Source organism: Haemaphysalis longicornis, unplaced genomic scaffold, assembly GCF_048455015.1.
Source record: "Haemaphysalis longicornis isolate Haplotype H1 unplaced genomic scaffold, Haemaphysalis longicornis Haplotype H1 scaffold_3, whole genome shotgun sequence".
NCBI classification, from domain to species: Eukaryota; Metazoa; Arthropoda; class Arachnida; order Ixodida; family Ixodidae; genus Haemaphysalis; species Haemaphysalis longicornis.
The window spans coordinates 110,430,930-110,447,196 of NW_027526335.1; the positions used below are offsets into that span (position 1 = coordinate 110,430,930).

General features: G+C 47.6%; 1 protein-coding gene and 1 pseudogene across 1 annotated transcript; one reads left to right on the plus strand and one right to left on the minus strand.

Annotated features, from left to right (window-relative positions):
- LOC144175381 (uncharacterized) overlaps positions 1-9,029 on the plus strand; it is a 30,451-nt pseudogene extending 21,422 nt beyond the window's left edge.
- Positions 9,030-9,086: 57 nt separating this feature from the next.
- On the minus strand, positions 9,087-11,237 carry LOC144175382 (uncharacterized). Its single transcript, XM_077704464.1, has 3 exons — positions 11,060-11,237; positions 10,457-10,659; positions 9,087-9,413 (listed from the first exon to the last, which is right to left on the minus strand). The coding sequence occupies exons 1-3, from the start codon at positions 11,235-11,237 to the stop codon at positions 9,087-9,089; spliced, it is 708 nt and encodes a 235-aa protein (XP_077560590.1).
- Between the last annotated feature and the right edge of the window lie 5,030 nt (positions 11,238-16,267).

Sequence of the window (16,267 nt, forward strand, 5' to 3'; positions counted from 1 at the left end):
GACGGAGCTACGATTACGCCTTTCCCACACATAGAGATATTAGGCATCCAAATTACGCTTGACGGAGCTACGATCACGCCTTTCCCACACATGGAGATACTGGAGATGACCTTTCAAAAAGACTGCTCCAATACCATACTTCTTCGGCACCTCACTTAAACAACAAGACAAATCGTTCACATGCTCCGCCGAATCACCACGAAGACTAGAGGGATTAAGGAAGCAGATACACTACGGCTTGTCCAAGCTTTCATAATCTCTCGCATCAATTACGCCATCCCGTATGCGATCCTCTCCAAAAGCGACGTAACCAAAGTTGATACACTCATTCAGAAAGCTTATAAACAAGCACTTGGTCTCACCGTGTGCACGGCAACGGACAGTCTTCTCAAACTGGGAGTACACAACACTGTGGAGGAGCTCATAGAGGCTCATTTGGTAAATCAGCACTACCGTCTAGCGACCACAAGAACAGGACGCCTACGTCTTGGTCGCATTGGAAACAATACCCCAGAAGAACAAGGCAGTTCTTCCATGGACATTCCCACAACCATAAGGCAAAACATCTACGTGGCTCCTATTCCAGGGAATATTCACCCTCAGGTTCACCAAGGAAGACGTGCGATGAGAGCACAGGCATTAGATATAGTCCATGGGTCAAACCCCAATACTGTGTACACGGACGCTGCCGACTACGCTCGCATGGATACGATGACAGCGGTCCTTACCACATGCACCGAGCATGTCGCCAGTGTCACACTTACTGGAATCAACACTACCCAAGCAGAAGAAGCAGCCATCGCTCTTGCCATTGCCCACACCTCGGCCGATACAGTCATTACTGATTCTCAAGCAGCATGCCGAAGCTGCCTACGCGGAAGAATAAGATCAAGACCAGCTGCAAGAATTCTTCTCCAGCGACCACCTCAACGCAAGATCAGTCTGGTTTGGGCGCGTGCCCACTCGTCCCTTCGCGGCAATGTCATGGCCCACACGACAGCCCGAGGATTAGCCTACCGGGCCCCGGAGACGACCGGCTTCAAGCGACTCATCCCCTAGTAACATACCAAAGCATCACACACTACTACAAGCTGAGTCGGCAACAATATCCTCCTGCCCACCCGTCACTCACCAAGGAACCGGAACATAAACTCAGACTTCAGCAGACAAACATGTTCCCACACCTATGTAAACTACACGCCATCAACCCCACCGTTACAGCGCCACATGCTCACACTGCGATGAGATCTGTACCCTTTACCACATGGTCTGGGCCTGCCAGAAAAACCCACATGTTCACCCAATTCCCGACCGTTCTTATGAGCAGTGGGAGAGAGAACTGGCCAGCTCCAGCAGCGAAACTCAGCTTCGGCTGGTGGAACGTGCCGAGAAGGCAGCAAGCTCCAACAGGGTCATAAAATGAGGAATCCCACCACGTGCTCCCCGACCCCCTTTTTTTTTTTTTGCAAAATAAAGTTTACTGTCTCTCTGTCTAATGGGGAATGCATGACGTGACTGTTTTTCACTAGCACAGCTGTATGGTTAGTACAAAATGACCATGACTTTTTAAGTGTGAAAAATCCACTCGGTTTCCAGAAAGGCAAGCGCAATCTTTGATTACCCGTCTTGTTTCCTGTCTTCCACCAATAAGAGCGCAAGCTTCACACTACACTGAGTTTTGGCACCGACGAAACGTTGCTAGTTTGTTTTCTTAACACTACGGTTTAATTGCGGCCCTAAATAACGCGATATCAGTGGTCGCAAAAAGGGCGTACTTTCCACCCATCACATTTACCAAAAACCTAGATTCAATTTTAGACACGGTGGCTGTTTTTTAGTTGGGGGCGAAAAGCGAAAATACCCGAGTGCTGAGATTTCGGCCTACGTTAAAGATTCCCATGTAATCAAAATTTATCGGGAGCCCTACAATACGACGCTCCTAATAGCCAAGGGTGACGTAAACGCGCTAAACCCTACAATCATTTAGTCAGGAGTAGATAGGTGAGAGGGTAATTGCATGCCGTTATCTTGCAGTTAAGCCATAGCTATTGTGATCATGGCACCACAAACTTAATAGTTCCTCCATTACAGTAAGGCATCCATATTTATCGTTTCTTGTAGGTTTATTTCACCCCACTACCCGCACAATGGCCACAGTCGAATTAACGAGCGAAAATTACATAGGCTGATCTTGAAAAAACACAAATTTCAGCTAAACTTCTGCACATAACGCCACAAGGAAACGCAAAAAATTACCCATGCCAACATTCAAATATATACGCCCTGGAAAAGTGTACAATATTTAGAACTATCTAATTACTGCCTTGGTTCCCATTTAACAATTTTAGAATCGTCGCTGTGGTGCTGTTTTATCAAAATGTAACTCCTTTTCAGCCACAATCAAACCTCTACCGTATACTATAAGAATGAAATTATGGGGCTGCTGGCTGCGTCCACACAAAGCCTGCTAATGATGGTTCAGTAGGGTACTTGTTTACTAGGTTACATAATGTTTTTACACGACATCTTCCTCATCGCGACTAATCTAGAATAATGCCACCATAAGTGATTTCAGTGAGCCAGCACTTACCTTTTGATGTTTTCACCAGAAGAATGCGGGGAGACTTTATGTTTAAAGTGACATTGGGCCAGCTTGGGCCAAATGAAACAAGTGAAACTTCGCAAACAAGTGAAAATTAGCGAATTGGCGGTGAGATGCGAACCGCAGCTTCCATGTATGCAAGAAATTGGGTTGGGTAGGTTGACTTCGCAGCCCGATGTTAGTACAGGAATAGTTCCCGATATTCTGCGGCTCCCCACCAACGTTGAGTATTTGACTTTTATTTCTTGGCAAAGCCAAGGGGAGGCTGAGACAAAAGGCGGACGTGACCTCAGCGGAGGGGCCTCAGCCACCCGATTTACAGCGTACATAATAACACGTCTGTTAACTTAACTAGCGGATCCATATAAGACGGTACATGATAACTGTGGTTGGGTATACTGTCATCAGAAAAAATCGGAATAGAATCATACGCAGTTAGTTTCACATCTCAGTCAACGTGGTTATTGACATCATGGTAAGAGGGCCAACTACGCCGGCGCTAGAGTTTCGCATAACGGGCCATATAGGGTTTTCGCCCTCATTAAATTTTATTATACAGTCTACATCGCTGAATGAGAAAAGCAGTCATTCAGTATTATTGCCTTTGTACGTTAATGTATGCGCGGGCTTCTCGTCCAAGACTTTTTGGAAAAGCACCCCGCCTTCTTTTGCTCTTTCCCTCAGCATAATCACATCCTGGGCGCTCTATGGTCTCCCCCACGCAAAGTGAAAATCCAGAGTGTCGCGACGCCTGGTGTGAACATGCGCAGCTCACCCGTGCGAGTACATTTCAACCCTAAGAGACCCCGTAGACTGAAAGCAACCACCACGACCTGGACTAGGATATTTGTGATGTACGTTCCTCGGGCACTAAGGTATATTTATTTAGTATGAGGGCGAAAGTCTTGCAATTATGCGAACGTTTTGTTGCTAAATTGTGTTTGGGCATTTCTTTCTCGGTTTTTGACACGAACTGTTCCGCCAAGCAGGCTGGTCACACTTCCCGCGAGAGCTTCCCCATCGTCCGTGCTCTTCTCCACGTAGACATGTCAATCGACGTGCTGCCATGGCAGCACGTCGAATCGAATCATGGCTGCACTATATACTACTTACTTGAGCCTTATCAGATTCCCTGGCTGGTGCTGTGTTCCGACAGGTAATATGGGCACGATATCTTCTACACAATACCAGGAAGTTGCTGCTCAAAAGGTGATCACGCTTCTAATGGCGAATACAGGACGCGACTGTTTTTGACGAGTACAGGTGTACGGTTAGTACTAAATGACCATGACTTAAGTGTGAAAAATCCACTTGGTTTCAAGAAAGGCAAACGTAATTTTCCTTACATCAGTTTTGAGCATTTAGCACTACAAATACCCATGCAGGCATAAAATTTATTTCTTCTGAAATGGCATAAGTACCCGTCTTGTTTCATGTCTTCGTCCAATAAGAGCGGAAGCTTCACACTACACCGAGTTTCGGCGCCGAGGAAACGTTGCCTCTTTTATATGAAACGTATCTCTTTAACTCGCCTTGTCCCGCGTCGTTTTCGCGGCGCAGTCCTCATCCCTCCCTCATTCTCCTCGCCGGGGCAGCTGCACGCTCCGATGATGATGATGATTCCTATTGGTGTCCACTTTGAAGCGGGGTCATGTCATGTCATCTTAGCAAAAAGGACTAATATAACCATGTTTTACACTCTTGGTTTAATACTAGCGCTGCTTAGTGCAGGCACTAAAGCTTATTAGGCCCGAAATACTTTCTTTTCCTTGTTACAGGTAGTAACTGTCCTAGGCAATATTCCCCTCTCTGCTTTTCGTCCACCAGTATTCTAATCTTCTTTTCGTCCTCTCGACGGCCTTGAAGTTAACTTCCTCTCTAATACCCTTAAATCCTAGGGCTTCTGAAAGCCCAATATTCCCTTCCTGTAGATTTGGATGGATACCCTCACATTCTAACACTATGTGCCGCATAGTTTCTGTTTCTTTTCCGCAGACCCCGCATACCTTATCATTTTGTGAATACTTCCCCACAAAACTCTTAGTTCGCAGGCAACCTGCTCTAGCCTTAAAAAGCAAAGCACTGCCCTAGAAATTATCGTAGAAATTTTCCTTTCTGATGTTCATCTTCTCAGCCCTGTACATCTCTAACGACGTTGTGGCTTCCATTTTTTCCTTCCATTTATTCGTTGCAATCTGCCTTGCCTCTTTTTTGGTTACATTGGCTGTTTTGGATTCCCCACTGTTCTTTCCGTATTTCATCGTTAGCCTTCTAGTCTTTCTTAACCACTGCATGTCCACGCTTTTCAAGTATAGGTACCTAAAAACCTTAGCTGCCCACCTTCGTTGATCCATTGCCCTCAACCTCATCTCAAAGCATATTTTACTCTGAGCTTCTCTAACTTCAAACGACGCCCAGCCCATATCTCCCTGAACTGCTTCGCTTCGTTAGTTGTTTTTCCATGCGCGCCCAAGGCCAAACGTCCTACCGTTCTCTGGTTTACTTCAAGGCCTGATAGAACGTCTGATTTTAAGCAGAGTACAGCATTCGCAAACGTGAGACCCGGAACCATTACTCCTTTCCACATTCCTCTTACTACTTCATATTTGTTATACCCCCAAAGAGCTCTATGCTTCATTATAGCTGCGTTTCGCTTTCCCTTAACCTTAAGCTGCTCCTCGTGAGTTCTTAAGTAGTTATCCCCTTCGTTTATCCCCTTCGTTTATTTTCTGATGCAAGCCCAAGAGAATACGAAGCAGCGGCATATCTTGTGACAACATACACTGATGGAAGCAAGAACACCCAGCTCCTAATGAGTAAAGGAAGAGTTTCACTGCTTAAGGACGTAACACTCGCAAGAGTAGAGCTTCTGCAGCCACAGTCGCAGCACGGTTAGCCAAATACATCGTGGACAACTTTGTCGGAAAAATCAAAGACGTCAAGTTCTGGACAGACTCACAAATAGTGCTTTGCTGGGTCAGATCAAGCAAAATCAAGGACATTTTCGTTCAAAATCGAGTAAATGAGATCAAGAGGAAATCGAGTGCAAACCAGTGGGGCTACGTAAAAAGGAGGAAAGCCCTGCCGACCTGATGACGAGAGGGATAAAAATGAAACAACTGCTTGCGTCAGAAGCCTGGTTGAAAGGTCCAGTTGGGCTAATAGGATCTGGTGAGAGACCGGCATATGAAGTACACATAAACAATATGGAAGAAAAGGAGGTCGCGAACATGGAGCATTGTATGCTTACGTCGTGCGACAATCAAGAAAAAGGCTTTGACGTGGGCAGGTGCGGATCTTATACTAAGGCACTAAAGATCGCCGCATGGGTGCTACGTTATGCTGGGAAGCTACGAAAGAATAAAACATCAAGTCCTATAACAGGTGAAGAACTCAAAAAAGCGGAATTATTTCTCGTCAGGCAAGAGCAAAAAGAACTCATGCGTCCAGGCGAGACGGTCTGGAACGGCGCGCCGAAAAGGAAAGGCGCATCCCAATTACATGGCATCGGAATTTTCACGGACACTGAAGGTGTAATCAGAGTGAAAAGACGGCCTCTGCGATTCCTTCGTCTGACGGTGTGAGCGCTCGGCGCGCAATAACACCATCGCGGCGCGACCCTGCAGCCACTACGGCTGCCTGTGCCATGGCCCTTATACTTCTTTGGCCGATAGTGCAGTCACTATTACCGTTGGCTCCATAGGACATGATGTAAGCTGTCCAGAAGGGCACACCTACGCAATAATATTTTGTATGTCCACAAAGGAACGGTCGCTATAGTATAATGACTCCCTATTATAAAAGTCCGAAAAGCATCGCGATACCGTTATGCGCAGTTCCGACCCGGACTTACAGATCCGTGTTGTCCGAATCGCTGAAGACGCCACCGGAGCCCAAGGGCTTCTGGCAGCCTTTAGAGGAGTGGTGGAGGGGCCCTGACCCCTTCCTTCCAAACTGTTTTGGACAAAAGAATGTTGTTTCCTCTGTCTCTAGAGACTTCAAATACTGACTTTAGGGTGAACGCCGGGTCGCCGCTTTCCCGAGTCACTCCTTCTATCTGCGCGATTCAACGTTTGCGGAACAACGTCATGAACTGGAAAATAGAAGTGACTTCTGGAAATGGGCCTAATAAAGAGGCTGGATTTTTTTATCACAAGTTTCACAATTTCCAGAGAAACTTTTAGAGATCGACTTATAATGCGTTTGCTCTAAACACTATAGGAAATACCCCGTAGGATATGTCATATGGCCAGAGAGAGAACAAACATAAAAACATAATAAAGAGGACGCCGACCACAAGAGAAAATAAACCATAATGAAAATAAACCAGAATAAGCTTTATTGATGTAAACACCTTAAGTCTCTCACCAAACGTGGGAAGTGACCATAGTTGTAGGCGTGCTGTTGTCGGCGTCAAACAAATTGCGTCAAAATAGCTTCCGCTGTAAAAATTAAAAAAAATGGGTATGGGTAGCCATCGCAGTAGACCACTCCTCTAAAGGAGTATTCACACGACGGAGCGTTTCAGCGGAGAAATCCGAGGGAGGTGGTGACGTCACCGACGGCGCACCTCCGCTCGACCAGCTCCTTTGCTCACACGGCGGACGCGATCGAAGGAAGGATATCAGTGTTGACAAGCGACGCTCTGCACGCTCTCCGCTGTCGCCGACGCACAGCATGGACGCCTCCATGAAACGTCGGTACGCCGCAATGGCTGCAGCTCTTGAAGAAACTGACGACGACAACTTTATGGACCGGCGGAAGCAGCGATCGTGTTGGGTGAAATCGTGGATGGAAGAAAAATCTCTCGGTGTACAACATCTGTTGTACAACAAGTTGGAACGTGACCCTGGTGAATATAAACGGTTGCTGCGAGTGTCCAACGACGTGTTTCTGCAGCTGTTGGCGCGTACTGAATCCCGGCTACAGAAACAGAACACAAACATGCGGCGCCCCATAAGCGCGGCCACTCGTCTGCAACTTACTCTTCGCTACCTGGCGTCCGGTACGTACATTTCTTTACGATTTCATAGCTTGTCAGCGCGGTGACCGGCAGGAAATTCAACATATATCCAAATGTCAATCGTATTCCGGTTAATACACTCGGGGCAGTGTTACTGCGTAAAACGAATCGGTGCGTACATCGCAAACCGTACAGTATGATGTTTTCCGATTTTTTTTTGTGGTGACAACAGAATGCATGTAATAAAATAAATGTCGAAGTGCTTGATATCAAACTGCCTGGGAAGTGGTGTAACAAAACGTAGTGTTGGTATTATCGATGTTCATTTTTGGCATGGAGGTTAATTGTGAAGCTGATTTGATATATTCTGCTGCACTACGAATGGTTGCTATCTGTTGTAATGCTAACATTCGTGGTGTACTGCAATTATCAGAAGTTTACTGAAATAAACCAGGCGTTACACCTCACAATCTTTTTTTTTTTTTCCGGGGAAAGCCAGTATTCACTCAGTCGGCAGTTCCGTGTCGGGCACAGTTCTGTAAATGACATTATACACAAGACGTGCGCAGTCATTTACGAGGAATTGAAGAAGGAAATGATTCAAGCACCGAAAAATTAGGAAGACTGGTTTGCCCTTGCCAACGGTTTTGAGAAACACTGGCAGTTTCCCAACTGCGTGGAAGCTATTGAAGGGAAGCACGTCAACATTGTTAAACCAGCCAAATCAAGGTCTTTATATTTTAACTACAAAAAAACCTTCAGCATAATCTTGTTTGCACTAGTGGATTCAGAATGGAAGTTTGCATACATTGACGTTGGAACTCCTCGATCAAAGGGTGACGGATCCGTGTGGCAAAAGACTCCACTCCAGAAGGCCATCACTCACAACAAGGCGCACCTGCCCGAAACCATGGCCATAACCTCAGGCCTCCAGCTCCCTCCCGTAATAGTGGGAGATGATGCATTCCCATTATCTCCAAATCTAATGAAGCCGTATCAGGGGCAAGAGCTGGCCCCTCCACAAAGGATCTTCAACTACCGGTACGTTCTTTCCCTCTGTTAGGAAGCGTTACCTAAAGCACCTGTATGCATATTGTTTCAGGCTCTCCAGGGCACGTCGAGTTTCCGAAAATGCTTTCGGCATCTTGGCGCACCGGTTCCGGTTTCTTTTGACGACAGTGCATTTTAAACCCGCAAGGGTGAAGAAAATGGTGCAAGCAGCTTGCGTCTTGCACAACATGCTGAAAGGCGAGCAGTGTGAGCCACTCGATAGAGAGTAACACTGGCAGCCGCACATTCTTTCCCCTCAAGCATTCCAAGGTCCGGTCGGGGGCAGTAGCCGTCGCAGTGCGGGATCGGCTCAGTGAGTACTTTTCTGGTGATGGTGCAGTGTCCTGGCAGGATGCGCGTGCTGGGGTGGATGTTAGTGGCTACAAAAAGAAAGCAACTCGGCCCAAGTGTTAGCCTGGCCCTGAAATGTGAGAAATGGTGAAGCTGTACCGTGGTGTTCATTGCACATTTTTATTGGTAGCGCTGCACTCGTTCTGAGATGAGTGCCATAATTGCGGCTTGGCATTCAGCACGCTGAGGCCCTGTCATTTGCCGGATGTGACCGGCGACTACTGCACCAAACGCCGAACAGTCGTCGGGTGCAGGCATGGGAGCATCCATGCACTGCGCCATTTTTGCGAGTGCTGCTGTACGCAGCTCCAGGAGCTCAGCGGCTCGTTCCTGGCCGCCTGACCTCCCCCTCTTTGCAGGGGGCTCATCCCGCTCACTGTGGCTTGTTGCGGCAGGGCTGGGAACTGGGCTCGGGGGGTGATTCTCAGCAGCGGTCCCCTCACCAGACTGTGATAAAAAGTACGAAACAGGAGCCACAGCTTAATAATGCACGATTCCTTGATGTGGTTTTTATATCAAACTAATTAACATGTCTACCACTTAGCGCACATGAAGCCATTATTGATACATGATGACTTTGTAGCTATACTGTACCGTTGAATGTTGTCTTGTGTGCTGGTGCTGTCTGACGTGCAATGTAAATAGGTTAACTAGCCGCCTATGTTTACGTTACCTGTCATAACAGTCAGCTATACTACGGTATATATGTCTCTTCTACATCTACCTGCTTGCTCTGTGTGAGTTTTGATACACCAAAAGTGAAAAGTTCAACTTCCCCCAAGACCCACAACATCTGCAGCAAACTAACTCTTAAATAAACCATGAAGATGATAGACAACGCTCCAAACAAAACGCTGAATTTCATTGCAACAACCCCTCGATTTCTGCAACAACAAGCCATAATTACAGCATGGATGCTAAGAATGCCCCCACGAGCTGCAGTAACACTGCACCACGTCTAGAGTGACTCAAGTACAAATGTATTTTTTCTCAAACTGTACGGTAGCAGAATGGACTACTGGAACATGCATGTACACATATGGATGACTTGTAGCTACACTCTGGGCCCACTTTGCGCACTTGCACTGCTTTACATGTCGCACAGAGAGTATGAAAGTACTGCTGCGCCATACTCTGTATTTCGCCTTTTTTTTTAATTGTGCCTTTTTAGTTTTATTACAGTAAAAAATCTATGTACTGCACCTGAGTGATATGTGCTACAATAAAATGATTTACTGGCACACTGTGACATCTGTCTCTTGTTATATTATGCTAGGTTAATGCTAGCTATGCACACTGTGACAAACAAACCAGTTTTCATGTTAAACAAAGTTTACGTTTACGCACGCATTTTGAATACCAATTACATTTAAAAATGATTCAAGTAGAGCAAAGTATGTTGGAGAGGGTGAGGGGCACGCAAATTATGATTATTCATGGAATACTACTGCCTCGTGAAGACAAAACTACGTCAGTACACAAATTCTCACCATCTCTGAAAGTCCAAAGTCCTCGCTCACGGAGTGGCTGTCCGTGGCTTGTGTTGCGCCATCCAGGAACTTGAGGGCTCCAAAAAATTTCCATTTCCCGACGTAAACGTCGTCAGCTGGCTGCCCACTTTTCGTGTGGACGACTTTTTTCCGCTCCTCGCGGTACGTCCGCCGCTTGTTCTGCATGAACGATTTTAAACCGTCTGGAAAAAAAAAGCTTTAGCGCACTTGTTCACGCCTACCCAGCGATGCAAGATTTACTGTTGAGACGTCGTACACAATTGTTGCAGCGTTTAAGTCTGCGATCATATATTCACTTCACAGCCTGAAATAAAGTGCCCGATCACAGTTTTGAGAGTCGATTATTGTAATCACTTGCATTTTTAGGCGTTGCAAATCTAAAGCAGTCGTAAGGAAGACGCGCTTTGGCGTTTACATCTGATATGCAGATGTTTGGCTCCCCTATCATTTGGTCACCGAACGACACTCCGCAATGAACCAATGCCACAAAGTACCAAAGCTGCCGTATTCGCCGCTTGATAAACGGTTTAAATACGTAGAACTAGCCGTCAACGCTTGCAATAAGAAAAACGTGCTACTCACCCACTGTGTACGGCGCGAACTCCGGGTGGTGGAGGGCCATCTCGTCAGCTATCTGTTTCCAGATGCCGTTTTTGATGCAGGTTTTGTCGTAGTCTGCGTTGCCGGGGTCCCAGAGAACTGGAAATACTTCCACCAGAGATAAAAGAAAAAACGAACCGTCTTCCCCCAACTTCGACATCGCGCGCTGACTATAGGGACCGGGCAGCTGGACGGGTGGCGCCACCATTCGGATCCCCGCTCGTCAGTGGAATGAGCCGGTGCATTGGACTACACAGCCTCCCGTTGTTTCTGTCGTGTTTGCTTCGGTGCTTTGTATGTTTTGGTGGCGTTGTGAGCAGACATGTGAGATGAAACGAAGTCTAGACAGGAATGTTGGGTTCTTAGATGCAGTAATGACTACGTTAACTTGTCGGACGCGTCTAAAGTTGGGTATCGACTGCAATAGCATGAGCGCTTTTTGAAGCGATCTGCGCTTGGCTACACCCGTTCTGAGTACGAATAAAACTACTATTATTACTATTATTTTCTTCTTAAATGCACTAACGGCTACGCAAACTTATTGGATGCTTGTAAAGTTGTGGAAGGGCTACATTGACACGAGCGCTTTTTGCAGCGATCTGCGCCTGGCTCTGCGCGATCTGAGTAGGAATAAAACTATTAGCAATATTAGAATTCATTTCTACCACTTTAAATTATCTTCACTGGTTTCAATGACTACGGTTTTCACGCCAGCCTTAGCGCTGGGATACCTCGATACATGTGCTTTAAATAGAAAGGCACCTGCATACGAGATGGATTACCGTGTAGTCGTAGAAATGTTGCGGTAGTTTACACTTTCTCTAAACGTAAGCTTTGTACCTTTGGTTTTGGTGAGCGACACTGTGACAGCTTGGGGGCCTGAAAGCCGAAGTGGAAATCACACGTTTTTGGTGGTCATTTTATTAAGGGCCAAAATTATTCAAAAACTCAAAAGCCCAAGCTACAAACCATCCCTCTTCCCTTCCCGTTTTACCACCTGCGTAGAATAAAGGCTGGCACCGATAGTTAAAAAATGTGGCAGTGTTAACGTCAGCCGGTGTTTTTTAATGCTTAAGTATTCGTTACGAAGTACCTAAAAAAATCGTGTAATGCCTGGTGAAGACACCAAAAACGCGCGATTGGTTGCCTCAAATATGGGTGCATCAGCCCGAGTCCTCCACCACAGACACATTTCCGACACGCTGGAAAAAGTTTAGATTTGGAGAGGGGGGCATGGAAGTTCAAAATTAAACAGAAAAATCATCTAGCCCTCCGTCTAATGATTACGACGGTTGAACACAAAGCTTTCTTCGTGCTAAATCGAATGGGAAATGGTCAAAGTCAAAGACGCTGCGATCAAAAGACCAAACTGCGTGCTGGTCAAATTCGACGCTTAACTAGTCAAAGTTTAAATCCAGAAGGCAACCAAGGAAACCCATACGATAGAGCTTTGCGATAAACCAGACGGAGGTGTGCATGATTTTTCAATCGTAGGTGGCAGCTTGTAAACCGACCGCAGCATTCAGTTGTGAAGCTGAGTACAGGTTTCGGGCACCCTCCTGTCTTGCGTCCTTCAGCTACGCAGAAATTGGTTTTTGAAAAACCATTTACCAACTGGCCAGCAACCATTGCAATTCTTGTAAAGCAATGCTTCTCCACGACAAGCAATAATGTTCTACTATCATGCGGTATTTATTATATTAATGATTACCGATGACTGTAGTAAGAGCATTTCTGTGAAATTAAACACGTTTCAGCTGTAGGTAATGAAGTTACGGAAGTGTCGTCCGTCACAATTTCTATTTTCAGGTAAATCTTCGAAAACACCCCCCAACTTTGTCTTTCGCTTGTGCACGACGTCGACGCCGTTTCGTCATCAACTGCCAAAGGCCAGCGCCGCAGCATTCCTAGAACGGTTGCACACACCGGCTTTGTGGGAGCATTTTGCGGCAATATACTTCTCGATTCGCGAAACTGCATGCAGGCATGAAAAAATTGCATGAAGCAACGAACTTTCACTTCCAGCTTGACTTCTGCAGCTTGGCGCATTGAGCGTCGTCTGCTATTTGTAAATACTGAGTATGGGCGTAAATAACACACATGGCATGCCTCGTAAACGTCACATCCACGCTAAAGATTTGATTGATTGTAGGGTTTAACGCGCCGACGCAACGCAGGCGATGAGGCGCGCCGTAGTGGAGGGCTCCGGATTAATTTTGACCACCTGGGGATCTTTAACGTGCGCCGAAATCTCGTACACACGGGCGTTTTTGCTTTTCGCCTCCATCAGAAAAGCGGCCGCCGCGGCCGGGAATCGAACCCGCGACCTTGTGCTCACGCTAAAGATTTACCGATCTGAAAAATGCCTGTGGGGTTACGTACGCTTTGCAATCCGCACCGCAGAAAAACGACAGAAAGCCATGCACAACTACGCTTCACTGACCGCCACCGGCATTCAACTGACGAGCGGTTCGCCACGGGCGGCGCTGTTCGCTGAAACGACGGTGGTGCCATACAACGGCCGCCCGGTCCCTATAGACGGAGAAAGAGCTGCAAGCAGCGGGAGCAAGGCAGAGCACGGAGCGATGAAGTGATAGTCATGACGATGACGGTGATTACGCCACGCTCATCGTAGATGGTAAATGCTGTATTAAGAGATACAGCTTAATTACAAATACAACATAAAAAGAAACCATGAAAATCATAAAAATATTTATCATAAGCAATAAAAAGAAAGTGCCTAAAACTTCAGTTTCAACTTGTTGCCAGACGAGCCTAAGAAATCCCGCCGCCTCCGCCGCCAAGCGTCGGAGGGTTTGTAGCTCGCGAGCAGAAGCTCCGATCTCCCATCGGAGGCGGTGCGCCGGAGAGAAACCGTGACGTAGGGGTCACGTGGCGCGCACTCCTAGGAGCGAAACGGCGGATTTCTCTCCCGTGTAATACCCCTTAAGCGGAGCGCTCGCTCGACACCCTGGAAAAAAAAAAACAAGAATTTACCTAATGCCTTCTCTGTGACCGGTGCACTAAGAGGGCATCAGGTTAATTCTTGGTTAACGTGATGCCTCCCAAGACAGGACAGCTGACTGTAGTAAAGCTGTAGCGCGAAGTACGTCTATGACGTAAGCAGAATTAGGTGCCACAAGAAAGTGTCAGCAAACAAGGAATGTTATGTATCTTTCAGATTTATTTAGAACACCAACAGGTCATCTAATATGGCTCTGTAATTTTTTTTCAACGACGCGAGCAAGAGGAGCCCGTGGGCAGGGGTGCGCTGAGGCCGCCGCATTTTTCAAATGGTCGTTAGGTTTTTATGGGCGCAATCACAGCGTGCATAAAGTCTTTCTCTTCTAACACGCGTAGTGGTTCGAAGATGTCGGCTTGAATTTTTCCGATCCTCAGTGTACATCGAGGAATTCTTTTACTACGTGAACGGTGATGTAGACGCAAGCAGAAAAGAGTGTGCAGGGGAAAGATTACAATTACGAGCCGGACCAGGCCGACCGCTGTGACGTTAGCACCAGCGGATTTGGAGAAGGTGCTACTAAACTGCGATCAACTTCGACGGGAAAAGAACTTGGCTCGCAAGCCACTAGCGCCGGAATTGCCACACGATCAGCTTGCCCCGCCTCCTTCGCAAGCCGCTGATCTAAAGCCCGTGTCGCCAGCGCAATCTTCAGCTCGAGCTTCTCGATCGCAGCGAAGGTTGCCGCCATTCGCGGCTCTATCTCCTCAGGCGACAGGACCCTCACCATTTCGAACACGTTACCCGAACTCAAATTCAGCAAAAACTACCCTAAATCACGCGCAAAGCAACTCCCACTTAATACACTCGGGCAGCAGTTGTCGCGGAAAAGGGAAGGGCAAAGGGGACTCACTTTGCTGCCGCTTTCCGCACGCTGTTCGTGGGCGACGTCGCTGCGGAGATCCCGAAGCCCCCGTTGACTTGAGCGCTCCAACGCCCGCCGTCGTCGGATCCAGGTGCTGCCTCATTTAACGAAGCTCTCTCCTGGTCCGCAGTCGCCTGGCTGGTGTGGAGCGTCTGCTCCCTGGGGCCTCTCGCCAAGTGTCGCTCCAGACTCCGAACTCCGGCTCGGACCCTAGAACACCTGCCGTCGCCGACGCCGGGTGCAGGGTCACGAAGTGCAGCTCTCTCCCGTTGTCCGAGCTCGTCCTTGCCGCCGCAGCCTGGAGCTTCTGCTCACCCGGGTCTCTCCCCAAGATGTCACCCCGGATCCTGTCGTCGTGTCACCGCTGCAGCCTGGAGCGTCTGCTTTCTTGAACCTTTCACCAAGATGTCTCTCCAGCCTTGTAGTAATCCTCCTCGTCGTCCGCCGAAAGCCATGTCGACAGATCCTGGTCGCGGCACCAGTTAAAATACGAATGTGGAGTGGTCGCCGATGAGATGAAGCGATAATCCGATAAAACGACGATTGCTGGCTCGTTGGCCGACGGCACATAGCCGACGACGGTCTACTCCAAGCAAACTCAACATGTACAATATGTACACTTTACCTACATTAAGTATTATAATTTTGAAGGCTCATGATCGCATACCAGAGGTCGGGCAAGGCCCGCGTCGAGCGGGGCTCGCCGCGCTCTCCTCTCCTCTTCCTCTCTCTGTCTGTCACTTTCCTCCCGAAAACACCAAACATCTCCGTTTTACCTACAAAACCCCGCCCACACAAGGGACGTCACGACTTGAGAGTGAGGATGGCTCATTGATTAGGCCACACTAGGCGACTGATTGGCCACCGTGACAAAGCTAGGTGGGTTCAGAATAGTCACGTTACCCACCTCTCTCACTCTCATACACAAACCTAAAGGTATTCCGCAAAACACAAATATAAAAGAAATAAAAACCCAACCAATTAAAAGCCGACCTAACGACGGGAATCGGCTCTCGGGCGGCACGTCTTAACGTATTGTCATACCGTGCACGACTATGCTTGTGCGCCGTGCCGCCAAAATTCCTTTCCTTCGTAAGCACGTGGTGCGCCTAATAAAACCTAGTCGCCTTGCCTTTGACGCATCCCAGCCGCCGAGTCATGAGGCTCAGACATGTGACGAACGGAATCTTCACCCAGTAACTTTGAGCCGTGCAACTGTCATAGACTGAACGTCTGGTGCCGTCTTCCTATCTTTAACCCCTTAACTGACCTTTACGTCCCGTCCGGTTTGGGCTTTCTCATG